At 41.6% G+C, this 22358-nt stretch overlaps 1 protein-coding gene and 1 long non-coding RNA gene across 5 annotated transcripts in view; both read right to left on the reverse strand.

Moving 5' to 3' along the window:
* The window catches only part of LOC112250118, a 36481-nt gene extending 33629 nt beyond the window's left edge, over positions 1-2852 (reverse strand). The window contains exon 1 of the long non-coding RNA XR_002953495.2: positions 2560-2852. This is a non-coding gene — a long non-coding RNA (uncharacterized LOC112250118). The remainder of the gene's footprint in view (positions 1-2559) is intronic.
* A 1484-nt stretch (positions 2853-4336) lies between these two features.
* LOC112252882 (regulator of microtubule dynamics protein 2) overlaps positions 4337-22358 on the reverse strand; it is a 53392-nt gene continuing 35370 nt past the window's right edge. For 3 of the 4 annotated variants that reach the window (XM_042322949.1, XM_042322938.1, XM_042322944.1), the window contains 6 exons: positions 16710-16785; positions 15845-15922; positions 13812-13910; positions 9592-9645; positions 6555-6635; positions 4337-6434 (listed from right to left, as the gene is read on the reverse strand). In XM_042322949.1, coding sequence (XP_042178883.1) covers positions 6378-6434; positions 6555-6635; positions 9592-9645; positions 13812-13910; positions 15845-15922; positions 16710-16785 — 445 coding nt within the window. In that variant the 3' untranslated portion in view covers positions 4337-6377. The remainder of the gene's footprint in view (positions 6435-6554; positions 6636-9591; positions 9646-13811; positions 13911-15844; positions 15923-16709; positions 16786-22358) is intronic. The other variant, XM_042322958.1, reaches the window with a different exon arrangement.

The raw sequence follows: 22358 nt of genomic DNA on the forward strand, positions 1-22358 counted from the left end.
TTTACTCCAGAACTTATTTAGGCTTGCCATAACAAAGGGGTTGAATACTTATTGACTCAAGACATTTCAGCTTTTCCTTTTTAATTGTGTGTAAACCAGTGACACAAAATCTAAATTTAATCCATTTTAAACTGTAATACAACAAAATGTGGAAAGAGTTAAAGGGGTGTGAATACTTTATGAAGGCACTGTATATCTAACCAGCTCTTTAGTAAGTAAGGGTTCATTCTAACCAAAGAAAAAGTATAGTGTCAGAATAAAAATATAATGTATATTCCTAAACACTGCAGTATCAGCAAAGGTATTTTTAAAAGTGACAACACTTCCATCTCTCAAATTGACTATGGCTGAGATTTCATATTTTTAAATAACAGGTTGAATTGTTTCAGAATATGAAGGTTGTCCTATCTTCTGAAATAGCATAATTATTATAAATACAGTGTCTGATACTTTGCATGACTTCCTAATTTCAGCAAGCGAAGGTATTGTATTATGGGCACATAGCCATGTAATGTTGGAACAAAGGGGAAGTGTTTTGGTGAGTCCTTTCTCTGTGTTATGTTTTATATCGCCCAGAAGATCCTGTACTTGATCAGTGAGAGGCTTGCAGCCAGACAGCCAGCTTGTATCGCGTGACAAATTCAGATAAAGCCAGATGATCGCTGATAAGCCACTTCTCATGCTCTCCCCTTCACTGAATAGAAAAGGAGGAGAGTCAAAGAAAAATATTGGCCTCAGATCTCAGAGCTAGCGGGAAAGAAAAGTGTGGAAAGATAAGACTCAGGGAATTTGGAGGGGTGGGGGTAGATTTTATGGAAAGACTTTTCAAAACAAACAAACAAACAAACAAGCCATGTTCCAACATAAAGCAGAACTATGAATGCATGGTTCAAAGCTCTTATCAGTCCTCATCCTGTACACATGACCCAGTTGGAATATGACGATCAATGGTCGTGGACATGTTGAATGCACTGTAAACATCATAGTACAGGCAGACAACATTTGGCATTGAATGTTAACCCTGACAATGTCAGCCTCAGGGTTATTACTACAGCACAATACAGCCTCTGCTAAGCCTCTCCTACTACTGCACACATTATTACCCACACAAGCCAGGAGAGAGTAATGAGTGTCCGGCCTTGCATCTGCAAAGGAAAGAAGAAGCCGTATAACTCTGAAAATCCAAGCCACTGCCTGAAATGATCACAAACATCTGTGATGAGGGTGGGAGTCATACAAACCTAGAGAGCAGGCGGGTTGGGTGTGTGGGGGATGGGGCACATAGAGGTTTGGTGGAATAGAAAACAGTTCTTCAACATGATATGTCCACATCCCCACTACCCACCTCCAACCCAGTAGAACAAGACTGACCATATGTACAGTTTACAGGCACACCTTGATCTTGATTGAGCTAAAAAAACTTAATAGGCCTATCTCATAACCAGTCACCTTCAGTTAAAATAGCATTGTGATCATGGGTGACAGTGATTCATATTTGGGGCATTTTAGGTCTAAAATACAAAATAAAATACCACAATTAAAAACAAAAACTACAGTAATCCTGATATGACTTATGAGCAGTGGTGTAAAGTACTTAAAATTACTACTTAAGTAGGTTTTTTTTGAGTATATGTGCTTTACTTTACTATTTTTGACAACTTTTACTTTACTACATTCCTAAAGAAAATTATATACTTTTTACTCCATATATTTTCCATGCCTAAAAGTACTCGTTACATTTTGAATGCTTAGCAAGACAGGGAAATTGTCCAATTCACACACTTATCAAGAGAACATCCATGGTCATCCCTATTGTTTCTGATCTGGCGGACTCACTGAACACACATGCTTTGTTTGTAAATTATGTTTGAGTGTTGGAGCGTGCCCCTGGCTATCCGTAAATAAATAAAAACAAGAGAAAAAGTGCAGACTGGTTTTCCTAATTTAAGGACTTAAATATGATTTATACTTTGACTTTTGATACTTAAGTATATTTTAGCAATTAAATGTACTTTTGATATGTAAGTATATTTAAAACCAAATACTTTTATACTTACTCAAGTAGGATTTTACTGGGTACTTTTACTTGAGTCATTTTCTATTAAGGTATCTTTACTTTTACTAAAGTATGACAATGGTGCACCACTGCTTATTCTTGATAGCGTGACAGATGACATATTGGTTTTGTAGCTCATTACATCACAATTTCCTAGTAGCCAAAAAGACTGACAGTCAAGTCCCTGATGGCCCAATATTTTTTTCCATGACAGTTCGTCACAAGTAGAATATAGTTGTCAACCTCCTACAGACCAGCAATGTGCACATTAGTAGAAGTTTGCCAGTAAACCCTACTTTCAACTACCGTAAAGAACATTTCCAGTTAGGATATTATCATAATTTGGTGCTACATTACTACCGAGTGTTTGCCAGATGTTAATAACCCTTAAAGCGCAACTGAAGGTAATAAACAACGTATCTGATATCAATCGGCCTATGTGGAATCGATATTAGTCAGAAACATTTATTCTAATGTCAAAATTGACTAGAAAATTCACTTACCCACTACATGGGATACACAGCTGGGGTGATTGGTGAACGGCAGGTAGCCAAGCGGTTAGGATGTTAGGCGAGTAAACGAAAAGTTGCTGGTTCGAATACCCGAGCCGTTAAGGTGAAAAATCTGTCGATGTGTCCTTGAACAAGGCACTTCACCCTACTTTGCTCCAGGGGCGCTGTACTACTATGGCTGACCCTGTAAAACAACAAATTTCACTGCACCTATCTGGTGTATGTGACAATAAAATGTTTTTTTTTTATTGCGTTCTATGCAGTCTTACTGCAGAACACAGACAGTGAGACCGACCTGCCCAGCAGAGTAGCGTACTTTGTTTACGTAAGACAATACGTCGCAATATTTCTTTACTTGAGAAATACTGCACCAAACAGCTTAGCTATATGTAAAATGTATTGTATAGCCCTCATATTTAGCCTCACATTTAAGTGTTTTACCATTTTATTAATGAAAAACAATTTGACATGAAGTTGCATTCATTACTTTTATTGACTAATGTTAATTAAAAAATGAGGTCCACTAAACAAAATCCCGACATTCATTTAAATGCATTTTGTGCTGTTAGTACAGGAAATGTTGGCTCAACTAGTCAGTGACAACTGTGTTGAATGTAGAGTTTGTGACAGCCACAATGAGTTTATTACAGACACTATGTCCTGGGCTAAAATTTGCGAAATAAACTAATATCCACAAAACGGTCATACCACTTCCAACCCATGTCTGATCTGGCTGTAAGGGACAATCACAATGCAATAATTCTGTATCATCTTCTATGTAGAGTTCTAACGAGACCCCAGATTGGGACAAACATCAGTTTTCTTCCTGAATTCAAATTAAATTTACCCCAACTGTGGTATGCAGTCACTGATGTTTGTCCCAAGGCTCTCAGGGAAAGGGTGGAAGCACCAAAGGAAGGTCAGTTACTTCCCCCCCCAAACTAGTCATGTTCCAGACCAATTGGCACCTCCTCATCTGAGCAGTAAGCTCTGTAATTTCTCCCTGTTCCAGGTGTCACCTGAACATTTCGTAACCCACAACAGTCCCCAGTCTATTACTCCATCTGCAGTCTCATCTTCAAGACAAGCATGCAGACATCATGGTCAGAGATCGCGTTATAGCCACTTCTCTGACACAAATCTGGTTTCAGCCACAGAATGCAACACTGCGATTAAAACACATGAGAATCAACTTGTCAGTCCAATATGAAAATTAGGAAGCATTTGGTCAGAAGTTGCAACAGGATTACTTTCACTGACATGGAATACTGTAGTTCCTTGCTGTGTTGAGGCAAATTCCATTAATTTGGTTCAAATCATCAGGCTAAACCATCTTTCCCAGGATTTATTTTGAGTTGTTATAATACTGAATAGTGTTCCTTCGGGAGGTAGCTATTTAGAGTGAGTCTGTGCCATGGCAATACCCTAAAACATGACCAGACTAGAGGGAAGTAGGCCTGAATATGATCCAGTGACAAATTCCAAATGGCTCTGGCACAAACTGTAGTCTGCACAAAAAGGGGAAGGGGAGCGGGCCTTACAAAAAAACAACACTTTACCAATGATAGTCAGGTCAGAACTTGCTTAAATACCTTGCTTTTCCATTGCCTTTGGACTGAGAGAAGGGTAAATATTTGGTTGATAATATAATTAAAATATCCCCATTACATATTAATAAAGTAAAAATAGTTGTGTGCATGAATTGCAGGAGCAGCAACATCATCTCTCACACAAGCATGCACATAAACAGTAGGCACATACTCAGAACTTGGGGCACATCAAGATTGTACATATTTATTGACTAATGGCAGACTCAAATACCATTGATCAGTGGTGTCTATATAATGTTTAATGTATTTCATTTACAAGATAATTTACTTCACTGCAATGTGCACCACCCTAGATAAAACTAAAGCATACATTCATATTGCTGGAATATAGAAAAACTTATTAGGCAAAAACAAAAACAAGTACCATTCTTGTAGTTCACCTGTTGGATAAAGTACACACCAGTTAATGGTTTCCAGAAGACTAAATTATACTTAAGAGAAATAATAAAGAACCACAGATTTGTATAGCCCATGCTTTCCTCCCAGTAATCCCAAAAAGAAACCATACAAATGAAAAATACTGAAAGTATAAAAATCCATCTCACCATTTGCACTTTTTAAACACAAAAAAAATGAATAGAACAGCATTCAAAATTCAGTAAAAGCTATCGCCTACGATATAAAATCTCTGACGTGCACATTGCCCATGGACTATTAGGCTACAAGATCTAATCTCAAATGACATTCTATGCTCAAAAATGTCCTCTAGCTAGCTGGAATGTGATGAACGGAACCCCGACCTTGTGTGAATGTTTCCTTCACTATTTTTAAATTTTTTTAACCTTTATTTAACTAGGCAAGTCAGTTAAGAACAAATTCTTATTTTCAATGACGGCCTAGGAACAGTGGGTTAACTGCCTGTTCAGGGGCAGAATGACAGCTTGGGGATTCGAACTTGCAACATTTTGGTTAGCAGTCCAACGCTCTAACCACTAGGCTACCCTGCCCCCTCTATCAACTCCTTCATCTTAAAACGATGTGACCATGATCTCTGTCCATGCACAGGCAGTGACAGGAACACAAGACCTGGTAATCTACACTCAATGCAGGTCAAATAACACCAAGCTTGAGTCTGCAATGGCACCCTGTTCCTTATTTAGACCATTTCATCTGACCAGAGCTTCTATTCCCTATTTAGTGACCTAGGGCTTTGGTCAAATGTAGTGTACCTTATTAAGGAATAGGGTGCCGTATAGTTACATTACAATCAGGGGGTAAAAGGGACAGAATGTCACTCGGTAGTCACAGTGCGACAGAGAGCTGTGTTTGGGTTGCACCTTTGTTTAAAACGGGTTTGTTATTGCCACTTGAATGCACTGCTAGAGACAAAACAGAAACAGAACATGGCGGGAGGGAGGGAACAACAAGTTCTGTGGATCACTTTCACAAAACCATAGGTCTTTATTGTTGAGGAATTTGTGTCAGAATCTCCTTAAAACACATTTGTGTATGTGCAGTTCTTAGGCTAAGCCAGGGTTCCTCAACTGGCCCATGGGCCGAATTTGGTCCGCCAGTGGTTTTATTTTGACCCCCAAATTTTCTGAGCAAAAATGAATACATGTTTTTATTATTGTGAATTTTCATTGTTGGACATAAAAGACTAATAAATACACCAGGAAATCAGCTTCAAGTGATTTTAATTTAGAAAATCTGTTCCCAAGTATTCCCACGCATAATAGAGATAATGTGATTGTATACAAATGTAAGCAAGGTTTGAAATGATTATGTTTTTGTTTTGGATATATCTGTTTGGGTTGATACAGGTGATCAATCGTATTGAAAACAACTTCAGTATAATTATTAAAATCTTCATAACATGTATTGCCTGGTCCCCTCCACTTAATTGCTGACTGTCTTGATGTGAGGTAGTAGATAATGTATATACCATTGGGACAAACACCATTGATTGACTTAGGTCCAACTGTCCCTTTTACCACAATCTCTTTAGCGAACAGATGTCAAAGCACTATGCATTCATAAGACATCATGACATATCTGTGATAAGTTTGTTCTCCAGAACACTGTTCCCTAGTATGCACTGCCAATCCAGTCATCTCCAATCCCAGAGAGCATGAGGAAGATACTGTCCCAACAGTAATCAAGGAAGACATGGATTGGCTTCCCTTCATAGTGTGTTTTCCAGTGAAGAGGATCCTGGGTTCCTCCCTAGCAATAGGATGGAGCAATTCCACAATGTCCTCAATTAACACCTAGAGCAGAGAGAAGGGTGTCCAGCTCCTTCTGTGCCTCCTCATCCTTGGGGAGGGGAGAGAAAGAGAAATTCATCTCTTTTTTTAACCACAACAACTACAAATGTGAGAAAACTAAAACTTTAGAGCACAAGCGTAAGCCAGTGACACTACAGTCAGTACCTACCTCTTTGGAAATGGTTTCCATTGAAGTAGCAGCATCACACATCTTCCTGGCCTGACTTTTTTGCCCCAGGTCTCTGTAGCACTGACCAATCAAAATCACATTCCTCATCATAATCAACATCATCACTGGTGCACATAAAAAGCCATTTGATTATGGGATATAAATAGATTATATATATATATGTTGATTATTATAAACTGCTTGGTTCGAGCCCTGAATGCTGATTGGCTGACAGCCGTGGTATATCAGACCGTATTCCACGGGAATGACAAAACATTTATTTGTACTGCTCTAATTACATTGATAACCAGTTTATAATAGCAATAAGGCACCTTGGGGGTTTGTTGCGTCGTGCCTAAGAACAACCCTTAGCTGTGGTATATTGGCCATATAAATCAAATCAAATTTTATTTGTCACATACACATGGTTAGCAGATGTTAATGCGAGTGTAGCGAAATGCTTGTGCTTCTAGTTCCGACAATGCAGTAATAACCAACAAGTAATCTAACTAACAATTTCAAAACTACTGTCTTATACACAGTGTAAGGGGATAAAGAATATGTACATAAAGATATATGAATGAGTGATGGTACAGAGCAGCATAGGCAAGATACAGTAGATGGTATCGAGTACAGTATATACATATGAGATGAGTATGTAAACAAAGTGGCATAGTTAAAGTGGCTAGTGATACATGTATTACATAAGGATGCAGTAGATGATATAGAGTACAGTATATACGTATGCATATGAGATGAATAATGTAGGGTATGTAACATTATATTAGGTAGCATTGTTTAAAGTGGCTAGTGATATATTTTACATCATTTCCCATCAATTCCCATTATTAAAGTGGCTGGAGTTGAGTCAGTGTCAGTTTCAGTGTGTTGGCAGCAGCCACTCAATGTTAGTTAGTGGTGGCTGTTTAACAGTCTGAGGGCCATGAGATAGAAGCTGTTTTTCAGTCTCTCGGTCCCAGCTTTGATGCACCTGTACTGACCTCACCTTCTGGATGATAGCGGGGTGAACAGGCAGTGGCTCGGGTGGTTGTTGTCCTTGATGATCTTTATGGCCTTCCTGTAACATCGGGTGGTGTAGGTGTCCTGGAGGGCAGGTAGTTTGCCCCCGGTGATGCGTTGTGCAGACCTCACTACCCTCTGGAGAGCCTTACGGTTGTGGGCGGAGCAGTTGCCGTACCAGGCGGTGATGCAGCCTGCCAGGATGCTCTCGATTGTGCATCTGTAGAAGTTTGTGAGTGCTTTTGGTGACAAGCCAAATTTCTTCAGCCTCCTGAGGTTTAAGAGGCGCTGCTGCGCCTTCTTCACGATGCTGTCTGTGTGAGTGGACCAATTCAGTTTGTCTGTGATGTGTATGCCGAGGAACTTAAAACTTGCTACCCTCTCCACTACGGTTCCATCGATGTGGATAGGGGGGTGTTCCCTCTGCTGTTTCCTGAAGTCCACAATCATCTCCTTAGTTTTGTTGACGTTGAGTGTGAGGTTATTTTCCTGACACCACACTCTGAGGGCCCTCACCTCCTCCCTGTAGGCCGTCTCGTCGTTGTTGGTAATCAAGCCTACCACTGTTGTGTCGTCCGCAAACTTGATGATTGAGTTGCAGTCGTGGGTGAACAGGGAGTACAGGAGGGGGCTCAGAACGCCCCCTTGTGGGGCCCAGTGTTGAGGATCAGCGGGGTGGAGATGTTGTTGCCTACCCTCACCACCTGGGGGCGGCCCGTCAGGAAGTCCAGTACCCAGTTGCACAGGGCGGGGTCGAGACCCAGGGTCTCGAGCTTGATGACGAGCTTGGAGGGTACTATGGTGTTGAATGCCGAGCTGTAGTCGATGAACAGCATTCTCCCATAGGTATTCCTCTTGTCCAGATGGGTTAGGGCAGTGTGCAGTGTGGTTGAGATTGCATCGTCTGTGGACCTATTTGGGCGGTAAGCAAATTGGAGTGGGTCAAGGGTGTCAGGTAGGGTGGAGGTGATATGGTCCTTGACTAGTCTCTCAAAGCACTTCATGATGACGGAAGTGAGTGGCGGGGCGGTTGTCGTTTAGCTCAGTTACCTTAGCTTTCTTGGGAACAGGAACAATGGTGGCCCTCTTGAAGCATGTGGGAACAGCAGACTGGTATAGGGATTGATTGAATATGTCCGTAAACACACCGGCCAGCTGGTCTGCGCATGCTCTAAGGGCGCGGCTGGGGATGCCGTCTGGGCCTGCAGCCTTGCGAGGGTTAACACGTTTAAATGTCTTACTCACCTCGGCTGCAGTGAAGGAGAGTCCGCATGTTTTCGTTGCAGGCCGTGTCAGTGGCACTGTATTGTCCTCAAAGCGGGCAAAAAAGTTATTTAGTCTGCCTGGAAGCAAGACATCCTGGTCCGTGACTGGGCTGGTTTTCTTCTTGTAGTCCGTGATTGACTGTAAGACCCTGCCACATACCTCTTGTGTCTGAGCCGTTGAATTGAGATTCTACTTTGTCTCTGTACTGGCGCTTAGCTTGTTTGATAGCCTTGCGGAGGGAATAGCTGCACTGTTTGTATTCGGTCATGTTACCAGTCACCTTGCCCTGATTAAAAGCAGTGGTTCGCGCTTTCAGTTTCACGCGAATGCTGCCATCAATCACGGTTTCTGGTTAGGGAATGTTTTAATCGTTGCTATGGGAACGACATCTTCAACGCACGTTCTAATGAACTCGCACACCGAATCAGCGTATTCGTCAATGTTGTTATCTGACGTTATCTGAAACATGTTGTTGTCCACGTGATGGAAGCAGTCTTGGAGTGTGGAGTCAGCTTGGTCAGACCAGCGTTGAACAGACCTCAGCGTGGGAGCTTCTTTTTTTAGTTTCTGTCTGTAGGCAGGGATCAGCAAAATGGAGTCGTGGTCAGCTTTTCCAAAAGGAGGGCGGGGCAGGGCCTTATATGCGTCGCGGAAGTTAGAGTAACAATGATCCAATATACCACACCTACAGATGCCTTATTGCTTAAATATAAGATGCACACATAACAAGAACAATGGCAGCCCAACTTACCTTGGCTAAAAACACATAGTTTAATTTGGAGTACTTGGGACTGATCTCTTCCACCTGTGGAAAATTATGAAAATATAAGTTAAATTTGAGAACACTACACATGCTTAGAATCAACTCTTCCTCGAGTTAAGCTTCCCGAGGATGGGAAAAAAATGGATTCTCCTTGTCCAGAATCTCTATAATGTGTCAGCCCTAAAGGGATCCATCCCTGATTCCAGTATGAATCGGAGGTGATTTGGAATCAAACTCTCGTGAAAAGGTAGCCCAGTCTGAGACTTGGAGGCACAAACGTCATCCCTCGGACGCGACGATGACGAAGTTAAGTGTTACCATAAAGCTAGAAAACACGGTTGTATTCTTCCATTGGACCTGCACCAAAAACACACCACTGACAAAAACACTGACAGTTTATGTTCTTAAATGCATCAAATCAGTCCAGGACAGGTATGACGTTGGTACAGGATTTGGGCAAATGAGTGCAACTGAACATAGAACTTGCTCAGCACACGCAATCATAGACAGGACTAACCATAGCATTGTTGTACCTCTAGCAATTGATATATAGACACAAATGAATATGTCTATGTACTGTATATTTCACTTGACTCAACCTTATATTCTGACCCTATGTAGCCTTAGCATTAATCATACAGTGAAAAGAGTACTACGACAACACCTGGGCCCTAGCCACTGTTTGTGCACTTGGCTGTTGCGGCACATGTTGCATAACTCAGCAGGATGTGTTTATTGAAGCAAGACAGCCTCTACCAGAGTCCTTGCGGCCAGGAGCAACAAGTTACAACAGAGACCACTTAAATCAAATTGATGGGTGAGATACATTAGACAGGAGGAAGAGGCATGCAGCAGGCCAGGAGCAATCCCAGCCAGGAGCGATTTCATTTCTCTTTATATAAACATGTGAAAAGTGTGAACACAGATTACGCCTCTTTAAATACTTGGGTTTTGTTCTTTAAATCTGGGTGCAGAAGCGACCACTGGGCAAATTCTGATTTAACACAAAACAAATAGGCTGCTGTGTGCTACATGTTTTAATGGTTTGGAGAGAGAGCATGAAAGACAGTAGAGCCTATGGCTTTGCAAGATAAGTTAAAGCAAGAACTTAGAAAGACTGCGTGATTATAACAGGCTAAAGTACACAATGCAGAACTATAAAAGTAACAGAAACAGGGTACCTGTCCACATTCAGAACCAGTTGTTTGGGTAAATGAGAAATGTACTGGTGAAGTTGAATTTGCAAGGCCTGACACACTTTACGCCATCAAACACACATCATATAGCACGACGATTCCGCCTGCACTGATCTGTCTCGTATCTCGCAAAGGGTAATGGGATGAATCAAAAGAAGTCCGGCTCAATGGGCTGTCATAACATTGGAAAATACTGTGTTGCATAGGTGACTTTGCCAAATGAACCCAATTTCACCGTCAAAAAGTCAGAATGAATAAACTCAGCAAAAATAGAAACGTCCTCTCACTGTCAACTGCGTTTATTTTCAGCAAACTTGACATGTGTAAATATTTGTATGAACACAACAAGATTCAACAACTGAGACATAAACTGAACAAGTTCCACAGACATGTGACTAACAGAAATGGAATAATGTGTCCCTGAACAAAGGGTGGGTCAAAATAAGTAACAGTCAGTATCTGGTGTGGCCACCAGCTGCATTAAGTACTGCAGTGCATCACCTCCTCATGGACTGCACCAGATTTGCCAGTTCTTGCTGTGAGATGTTACCCCACTCTTCCACCAAGGCACTAGCCCTCACCCTCCGAGCCAACAGGTCCCAGACGTGCTCAATAGGATTGAGATCCGGGCTCTTCTCTGGCCATGGCAGAACACTGACATTCCTGCCTTGCAGGAAATAACGCACATATCGAGCAGTATGACTGGTGGCATTGTCATGCTGGAGGGTCATGTCAGGATGAGCATGCAGGAAGGGTAACACATCACATGAGGGAGGAGGATGTCTTCCCTGTAACGCACAGCGTTTAGATTACCTGCAATGACAACAAGCTCAATCTGATGATGCTGTGACACACTGCCTCAGACCAGGACGGATCCTCTACCTCCAAATCGATCCCGCTCCAGGGTACAGGCCTCAGTGTAAAGCCCATTCCTCCGACGATAAACGTGAATCTGACCATCACCAATGGTGAGACACAACCGCGACTCGTCAGTGAAGAGCACTTTTTGTCAGTCCTGTCTGGTCCAGCGACAGTGGGTTTGTGCCCATAGACGACGTTGTTGCCGGTGATGTCTGGTGAGGACCTGCCTTAGAACAGGCCTACAAGCCCTCAGTCCAGCCTCTCTCAGCCTATTGCGGACAGTCTGAGCACTGATGGAAGGATTGTGCGTTCCTGGTGTAACTCAGGCAGTTGTTGTTGCCATCCTGTACCTGTCCCGCAGGTGTGATGTTCAGATGTACCGATCCTGTGCAGGTGTTGTTACACGTGGTCTGCCACTGCAAGGACGATCAGCTGTCCGTCCTGTCTCCCTGTAGCGCTGTCCTAGGCGTCTCACAGTTCGGACACTGAAATGTATTGCACTGGCCACATCTGCAGTCCTCATGCCTCCTTGCAGCATGCCTAAGGCACGTTCACGCAGATGAGCAGGTACCCTGTGCATCTTTCTTTTGGTGTTTTTCAGAGTTAGTATCGTCTGTAAAGCTGTTTGTGTCTTAACAACCGTTGCACAGGTGCATGTTCATTAATTGTTTATGGTTCACTGAACGAGCATGGGAAACAGTGTTTAAACCCTTGAAGATACAATGAAGATCTGTGAAGTTATTTGGATTTTTACGAATTATTTTGAAAGACAGGGTCCTGAAAAAGGGACATTTCTTTTTTTTGCTGAGTTGTTAAACTAAAACGATAAATCAGGTAAATGACTTTTTTTCTTAGTTGCTCAATTTTACATCTTAGCTAAGAAGTTTGGTGCTTGAAGGAGCAGTAATTCCGGAATTTGACAATGTGCACGACAACTAACTTAATCTAGTGCACACACTCAATGCTAAACACCAAATGCTTCCTCCATAAGAGCAAGCTACTCTAGCAATATTATTTTATCACAATGAGTGATTTGATTTATTAGGATCCCCGTAAGCCGATACTAACGGCGACATCTTACTGGGGTCCGACACATAATGAAAAAGACATTACAGACAAAAGATTGTACAATTTACATAAATTTAAAAACATTTAACACGTAGTGTGTGTTTATCTGTCAGTTACGCATGTGTCAGTACATACACACAAGAAGTAGGTCACATAGGGGAGAGGCGTTGTGCCGTGAGGTGTTTCTTTATTTGTTTTTTGAAACCAGGTTTGCTGTTCAGTTGCGCTACATAAGATGGAAGGGAGTTCCATGCACTCATGGCTCTGTATAATACTATACGTTTCCTTGAATTTGTTCTGGACCTGGAGACTGTGAAAAGACTCCCGGTGTCATCTCTGGTGGGGTGTGTCAGTGCTGTGTGTGTGTCAGTGCTGTGTGTAAGTTGACTATGCAAACAAGTTGGAATTTCCAAAACATTAATGTTTCTTATAAAAGAAGAAGAATAAGTCTTTACTCAACTCTTGATCAAGAGAGAATGGCATGCATCGTATTAATATTAGAATGAAAAGCAAGACGTGCCACTCTGTTTTTGGGCCAGCTGCAGCTTAACTTGGTCTTTCTTTGCAGCTCTTGACCCTATGGCTGGACAATAATCAGGATAAGCTCAAACTAGAGCCTGCAGGACTTGCATTGTGGAGTGTGGTGTCAAAAAAGCAGAGCATCCCTTTATTACGGACAGACCTCTCCCCGTCTTTACAACCACTGAATCAATATGTTTGGACCGTGACCGTTTACAATCTAAGGTAACGCCAAGTGATTTAGTCGCCTCAACTTGTTCAACAGCAACACCATTCATTAACAGATTCAGCTGAGGTCTAGAACTTAGGGAATGACTTGTAGCAAATACAAGATATTCTGGACGAGTTTTGAAGAAGCAGCTAGCTGCTGCGAGTCAGTGCAGTAAACTTCCAGTCAGCTGCTGCTGCGCTCAGCTGATCCAGACATTAGTAGAAATCGCGGAGAAGCATACTGATCTACGGACTGATTTTTGATAATGGTTTAGGGAAGAGCAATCAATACATACTGTGTCAAACGCTTGTGCTCGACACTGCACTCCATGGTAGCGTGGAGAATAACAATACCTTGAGGAAGTTCTTCAGACCATCTTGGACCGTGGCACTCGGAGGCTCTCCAAACAATGTAGCAGCAACTTTCCTTTCAATCCACGACAGCTGAGCCACCTGAACAGAACCAATGTATAAAGCCGTTTCAGAACATGGCAAATCAGATAAGCATTTCAACATGGTGGGTAAAGTAGCATTTAAACATGGTGGGTAAAGTAGCATTTAAATCTGTGCTAGTAGTATTTACAATGCATTCGATAAGCATTCAGACCCCTTGACTTTTTACACATTTTGTTACGTAACAGCCTTATTTTTAAAACGATTAAATTACTTGTTTCCCTCATCAATCTACACACAATACCTGATAATGACAAAGCCAAAACAGTGTACAAAACATGTACACTACCGTTCAAAAGTTTGGGGTCACTTAGAAATGTCCTTGTTTTTGAAAGAAAAGTACATTTCATATCCATTAAAATAATAACAAATTGATCAAAAATAAAGTGTAGACATTGTCAATGTTGTAAATGACTTGTTGTAGGTGGAAATGGCAGATTTTTTATGGAATATCTACATAGGCGTACAGAGGCCCATTATCAGCAACCATCACTCCTGTGTTCTAACGGCACGTTGTGTTAGCTAATCCAAGTTTATCATTTTAAAAGGCTAATTGATCATTAGAAAACCCTTTTGCGATTATGTCTGCACAGCTGAAAACTGTTGTGCTGATTAAAGAAGTAAAAAAACAGGCCTTCTTTAGACTAGGTGAGTATCTGGAGCATCAGCATTTGTTGGTTCGATTACAGGCTCAATATGGCCAGAAACAAAGAACTTTCTTCTGAAACTCAGTCTATTCTTGTTCTGAGAAATGAAGGCTATTCCATACGAGAAATTGCCAAGAACTGAAGATTGGCCCGTCTGAGATATGGCTTTTTCTTTGCAACTCTGCCTAGAAGGCCAGCATCCCGGAGTCACCTCTTCACTTTTGAAGTTGAGTCTGGTGTTTTGCAGGGAATATCAAGGGATATGTCAGGGGAGTAAAGGTGCATTATTCACTATACAAAGAATCTTCCAAAATACTGCTGCCAAGGCCCTCTCATGATTTGGAGACAATATAATCTACCATAAAAGCAGTTTCTAATCTTAACACACACCAACCCATCATGACAAACAGTGAGAATTAGAGATGTGCATCTTTCCCTTTCAAGACGATTCGATACATGTGCTCCGATACAGGAACGATACGTTTTACTTTGAAATGACTCAGTGCGATTCAGTTTGTTTAGAGAACGAATCGATGCGATTTCATTCGATGCACTACAATTCGATGCACTAACATTTGCCGCATAAAGACATCCATTTTAAATTCTAAATTCAAATCTGCTGCTGATGGAGGTCATGAGCTGGGCCTCTCGGACTTGACTTCTCTGTGTGTGTGTGTGTGTGTTTGTAAATTATGTACAGTGTCTTCAGAAAGTATTCATATCCCTTGACCTATTCCACATTTTGAGGTGTCAGCCTGAATTCAAAATGGATTAAATCAACAAAAGAATTCACACCCATTTACACACAATACCCCATAATAAGAAAGTAAATAAAATAAATACAGAAATACTATATTTACATAAGTATTCAACACAAGTCAATACTTTGTAGAAGCACTTTTGGCAGCATTAACATCTGAGTCTTTCTGGGTCTCTAAGAGTATTGCATGCATGGATTGTGCAACATTTCCCCATTATTATTTTCAAAATTCTTCAAGCTCTGTCACATTGGTTGTTGATCATTTCTAGACAATCATTTTCAGGTCTTGCCATAGATTTTCAAGTAGATTTAAATAAAAACGGGAACTCTGACAATGTTTTGCAGAAGAAAATAATATGAGCAAAAGGGTATATGGAGGGTGTGTGTGTGTGTGGGTGTGTGTGTTCACCACCATTGTTCTATAGGCTAATGACGCCCGTTTAATTTTCTAAACTGACCCCTTTTCAGGGAGTGTATTCTTCACTGTATGGTTGACTTGGGTTAGAGTGTGTGTGTGTGTCACATACAGCATAGCACCAGCGGCCGAGCAGGTAGTAAGACATAGGATCTTGTGGTTTCAGCTCAATGGCCTTATCCAAATGATCCTGTGAGGAAGAGAGGGAGGAAACAGAAGAGTACAGCATTCATTCATTAGACCAGACATTCTCCTATGACCTGATCGGTCCTTCTCCACGTACCCAACCACCCACAACTATTTCACAAATCTCTTCAACACACACTTACATGAATGTATAAAAAGCTCCTATTTGTCATGCAACCCTCTCCTTTTCCCCTCCCCCTGTTCCATTTCCACTCTATCGCAAAATCAGTCTCTTTCGCTCTCTCTCCCCTCTCGCTCACTTGGTCTCCCTCCAACTCTCCTCCCCCTCTCTCTTTCTCTCTCCATACACTGTGCTTGAATCTGTGTTTGAAATTCAGTGCTCGACTGAGGGACCTTACAATTTTCTGTATGTGTGGGGTACAGAGATGAGGTAGTCATTCAAAACTCATGCAACTTATGTGACTTGTTAAGCACATTTTTACCCCTAAAGCTTTTTTAGGCTTGCCATTACAAGGGGTTTGAATTCTTATCAACTCCAGACATTTCAGCTTTTCATTTTTAATGAATTCGTAAAAATTTAAACAAACATAATTCCACTCTGACATTATGGGGTATCGTGTGTAGGCCAGTGACACAAAATCTTAATGTAATCCAAATTAAATTCAGGCTGTAACACAAGAGCATGTGGAAAAAGTCAAGGGGTGTGAATACTTTCCGAAGGCACAGTAGGTAAGGTCTGACATGGTTCAAGTACACAAAACAAACACTTGAAATCGGTGACCACATGAAAATTTAGCTTTGTGTGTAGACGGTGTCAGAAAATCACTTACTTTGAAGATGTAGCCATTCTTTATCCTGTTCTGCACAGTCTCATACTCTGTCATGATGCCACACATAATGGCGTACCTAGAGAATAGGGATGTGCACGGTTATTCAAACATCCGAACAGAGGTTAGTATTCAAATACTTGTGTGAGTAGGCTATTCATTTTTGCGAGGCCAAAAAACTATAGGCCTAACACTGAAAAGGCTTTATCTAAATGTGACATTGTTACATACTACAAGGATAATGTACCATATTTCTAATTATTAATTTAATAAAACAACAAACTTTTTAATGTAGTTTTTATGAGGTGTGCCCCATAAAAAGACTGGCAGTTGTGTGTAGCTTGTTGCCTATGTTGGCCAATCAAAGCGGAAAAGAGGCTCAATGTGTAGTAAGTGCAGTGAGCCTTCGCTAATGCAATGCAAGACGTAATAAAATGACAGAATTAAAAGGTTTGCAAAATGAGGAGTAGGCATAGGCTAAAACGAGCAACAAACAGGTAACGTTAGTTGTTTTATCTGAATGGGGTTGGGGAGGTGGCACTGCATGTAGCCTCAATTAGCCTAGCTAGCTTCTCTAGGCTACTACAGTCAAGACAGGTACTATTATATGAGATGATAAATAACATTGTGGCTGCTACAAGTTAGCTAGTCTTGGCTGTAGCCGAATTGGCTTGACTACTGTTACTACTGTCTGGTTCTCTCCCCCTCTGTCTGCTCGCTCCCATCTCTCACACACAGCCCACTCCAGCAATAAAGCACCAGCCTATGTCCCTCGCGCAACAGTGCTCAGGTATAAAAATATATATATATATATATATATATTTTTTTTTTGTTTGTTATATATACAGTGCCTTGCGAAAGTATTCGGCCCCCTTGAACTTTGCGACCTTTTGCCACATTTCAGGCTTCAAACATAAAGATATAAAACTGTATTTTTTTGTGAAGAATCAACAACAAGTGGGACACAATCATGAAGTGGAACGACATTTATTGGATATTTCAAACTTTTTTAACAAATCAAAAACGGAAAAATTGGGCGTGCAAAATTATTCAGCCCCCTTAAGTTAATACTTTGTAGCGCCACCTTTTGCTGCGATTACAGCTGTAAGTCGCTTGGGGTATGTCTCTATCAGTTTTGCACATCGAGAGACTGACATTTTTTCCCATTCCTCCTTGCAAAACAACTCGAGCTCAGTGAGGTTGGATGGAGAGCATTTGTGAACAGCAGTTTTCAGTTCTTTCCACAGATTCTCGATTGGATTCAGGTCTGGACTTTGACTTGGCCATTCTAACACCTGGATATGTTTATTTTTGAACCATTCCATTGTAGATTTTGCTTTATGATTTGGATCATTGTCTTGTTGGAAGACAAATCTCCGTCGCAGTCTCAGGTCTTTTGCAGACTCCATCAGGTTTTCTTCCAGAATGGTCCTGTATTTGGCTCCATCCATCTTCCCATCAATTTTAACCATCTTCCCTGTCCCTCCATCTTCCCTGCTGAAGAAAAGCAGGCCCAAACCATGATGCTGCCACCACCATGTTTGACAGTGGGGATGGTGTGTTCAGGGTGATGAGCTGTGTTGCTTTTACGCCAAACATAACGTTTTGCATTGTTGCCAAAAAGTTCAATTTTGGTTTCATCTGACCAGAGCACCTTCTTCCACATGTTTGGTGTGTCTCCCAGGTGGCTTGTGGCAAACTTTAAACGACACTTTTTAGCCACTCTTCCATAAAGGCCAGATTTGTGCAATATACGACTGATTGTTGTCCTATGGACAGAGTCTCCCACCTCAGCTGTAGATCTCTGCAGTTCATTCAGAGTGATCATGGGCCTCTTGGCTGCATCTCTGATCAGTCTTCTCCTTGTATGAGCTGAAAGTTTAGAGGGACGGCCAGGTCTTGGTAGATTTGCAGTGGTCTGATACTCCTTCCATTTCAATATTATCGCTTGCACAGTGCTCCTTGGGGTGTTTAAAGCTTGGGAAATCTTTTTGTATCCAAATCCGGCTTTAAACTTCTTCACAACAGTATCTCGGACCTGCCTGGTGTGTTCCTTGTTCTTCATGATGCTCTCTGCGCTTTTAACGGACCTCTGAGACTATCACAGTGCAGGTGCATTTATACGGAGACTTGATTACACAGGTGGATTGTATTTATCATCATTAGTCATTTAGGTCAACATTGGATCATTCAGAGATCCTCACTGAACTTCTGGAGAGAGTTTGCTGCACTGAAAGTAAAGGGGCTGAATAATTTGGCATGCCCAATTTTTCAGTTTTTGATTTGTTAAAAAAGTTTGAAATATCCAATAAATGTCATTCCACTTCATGATTGTGTCCCACTTGTTGTTGATTCTTCACAAAAAAATACAGTTTTATATCTTTATGTTTGAAGCCTGAAATGTGGCAAAAGGTCGCAAAGTTCAAGGGGGCCGAATACTTTCGCAAGGCACTGTATATATATATAAAAAAGATACTATTCGAAGTGAAATTATTTCAAACCCCAAATCCCTACTCGAGACAAATAATTGAGAGAAGTGTTCAAAACATTTTGCTTTGTAAATTTGTCATGCCAATAAAGCCTTTTGAATTTGAAAGAAACAGATCAGGGAGAGATGGCTATAAAGAAGAGACAGGTGGAGAGAGAGAGAGAAATATCGAGGAGGGTTTGAATAGGGGTCCTTCAGTTCAGTCTTAATAATAAAAACTACAATACTGTATGTTGAAATGTTAACTAAATCGATAAAGCACGCCCAGGCAACTTTCTCCAACAGGAGTCAGGCATGATGCAGAGTAGGGAAGTGTTGGGGTGGTTGCCTGACTTACACCACCCATTTCCTGGATCACTAGCCACATCTCAACCCAGAAGGCGCTGGAAGCCAACAACACTCATGTCACGTCCTGACCATAGAGAGCCCTTATTTTCTATGGTAGAGTAGGTCAGGGCGTGACTGGGGGTTAGAAATAATAAACTAGACTTATGTGGGGTTCTAGTATTGTTTTTCTATGTTGGTGATTTTGTATGATTCCCAATTAGAGGCAGCAGGTAATCGTTGTCTCTAATTGGGGATCATATTTAAGTAGCATTTTTCTCTATTGTCTTTTGTGGGATATTGTTTATGGGTAGTTGTATGTCAGCACTCCATTGTCGTCACGTTTCGTTATTCTTTATTGTTTTGTGTGTTTCACTAAATAAAGATGAGGAACCCAGATCACGCTGCGCCTTGGTCCGTCTCTACAAACAAACGTGACAACTCAACCTCCCAGACAAGCTCCTCACTAAACAACTTGGAGGAGAGATAAGATATGCAGCTCTGCCTCTTTTCCCTTGTTCTCACTCCCAATTAAAGCTACAGACTAAGCTTTAGGAAACTGTTCAACAGTAATTTAAATTATAGATGTGTACCCAGTGTATAGCGTCAAAAAATGGTTCAAGCGATCACTTGGACGTCATGGATTGTCAGTCCAAAACATGTGGAGGGGCTGGTGTTCTGTTTTCAGAATCCCAGAATGTGGCTTTATTATACAGGGAACAAGGAAGAGGCTAAATTAAACAGTTTGGTCCGTAGAGTGGAAGACTGGAGTAAAAACAGTCTGTAGCCTGAGGCTGTGGGTTTGGAGAGAAGAAGAATGAGGTGATCAAAGTCCTTTCACCACAAGGCCTCTAATCCTGCTGGTACTCACAGCGGGACACAAACACGACAAAGGATCAAGGGGGTGAAAAGGTCACCTGACAGTGAAGAGGGTGGTACTGATGGTAGACGGGGATGTGTGTGTGTGTTAGTGAGCGGTGTCTGGTAGCCTGTGAAAGCCTTTTTTGTCAGGCCATGAAATAGAGACTCTCTCTTGCTGGGCTTTAATCCGATGAAATGATGCAGGCATAGCGTACTACTTAACCGGATTGCAGCTCCTAACGAAAACAGTGAAAAATGTACAGGGTTATCTAGTGTGTTGTGCCAAATGCCAATGTTAAATTATGTTGCCTGATTAGCAGGAAACTAGAAGGATTTTGTGTATGATTGTGTAAGTACCAATATAATATGCTCCATGTGATTTATACATGTACAGTGCATTCGGAAAGTATTCAGACCCCTTGACTTTCAACTCTGTTACTTTACAGCCTTATTCTAAAATTGATTTAAAGAAATACCCCATAATGAAAGCAAAAACAGGTTTTTAGAAATGTTTGCAAATTCATTACAAATAAAAACAGAAATAACTTATAGTATTCAGACCCTTTGCTATGAGACTCGAAATGGAGGTCAGGTGCATACTGTTTCCATTGATCATCCTTGAGATGTTTCTACAACCTGATTGGAGTTCACCTGTGGTAAATTCAATTAATTGGACATGATTTGGAAAGGCACACACCTGTCTACATAAGGTCACACAGTTGACAGTGCATGTCAGAGCAAAAACCAAGCCATTAGGTGGAAGGAATTGTCCGTAAAGCTCAGAGACAGGTTTGTGTCAAGGCACAGATCTGGCGAAGGGTTGAACACAGCGGCCTCCATCATTCTTGAACGGAAGAAGTTTGGAACCACCAAGACTCGTCCTAGAGCTGGCGGCCCGGCCAAACTAAGCAATCGGGGGGCATTGGTCAGGGAGGTGACCAAGAACCTGATGGTCACGTCTGGATGAAACCTGGCACCATTCCTACGGTGAAGCATGGTGATGGCAGCATCATGCTGTACAGATGTTTTTCAGTGTCAGGGACTGGGAGACTAGTCAGGATCGAGGGAAAGATGAATGGAGCAATGTACAGAGAGATCCTTGATGAAAACCTGATCCAGAGCACTCAGGAACTCAGACTGGGACGAAGGTTCACCTTCCAACAGGACAACAACCCTAAGCACACAGCCAAAACAACACAGGAGTGGCTTCGGGACAAGTCTGAATGTCCTTGATTGGCACAGCCAGAGCCCGGACTTGAGCCCGATCGAACATCTCTGGAGAGACCTGAAAATAGCTGTCCAACCTGACAGAGCTTGAGAGGATCTGCAGAGAAGAATGAGAGAAACTCCCCAAATACAGGTGTGCCAAGCTTATAGTGTCATACCCAAGAAGACTCGAGGGTGTAATCTCTGCCAAAGGTGATTCAACAATGTACTGAGTAAAGGGTCTGAATACTTATGTAAATGTGATATCCGTTTTTTTATTTATTAGATTTGCACATTTTTCTAAAAACCTGTTTTTGCTTTGCCATTATGGGTGTTGTGTGTAGATTGATGAAGGAAAAAACGATTGTATTAATTCTAGAATGAGGCTGTAACGTAACAAAATGTGGAAAAAGTCAAGGGGTCTGAATACTTTCTGAATGCACTGTACGTGCTATATGTGTTTGGCCTATAAGCCACCTATTACAATAAGACAAAGGGGAAGTCAAGTGCCACGCACACCACACTCAAGAGAACCTTTGTCTATTCTCTGCCAAAGCATTGGTGGGCAAGTTGTATATAACTGTAACAAAAAGGTGCTTGTTTATGGTCTAATGGCAGTGCAAGGTGCGGCCACACCACTGCTGGTTGGCGCTCGATGAGTGGGGAGCTCCACAATACCAAAGGAGCAGAGATCCTATCTGCAGCTTTTAGCCGACTGGTTTCCAATGAAAACATTCTGCTGTGTGATTATGAGCTTTAGCAAGTTCTGCACC

The sequence above is a fragment of the Oncorhynchus tshawytscha genome, linkage group LG01 (assembly GCF_018296145.1).
Source record: "Oncorhynchus tshawytscha isolate Ot180627B linkage group LG01, Otsh_v2.0, whole genome shotgun sequence".
NCBI lineage: Eukaryota > Metazoa > Chordata > Actinopteri > Salmoniformes > Salmonidae > Oncorhynchus > Oncorhynchus tshawytscha.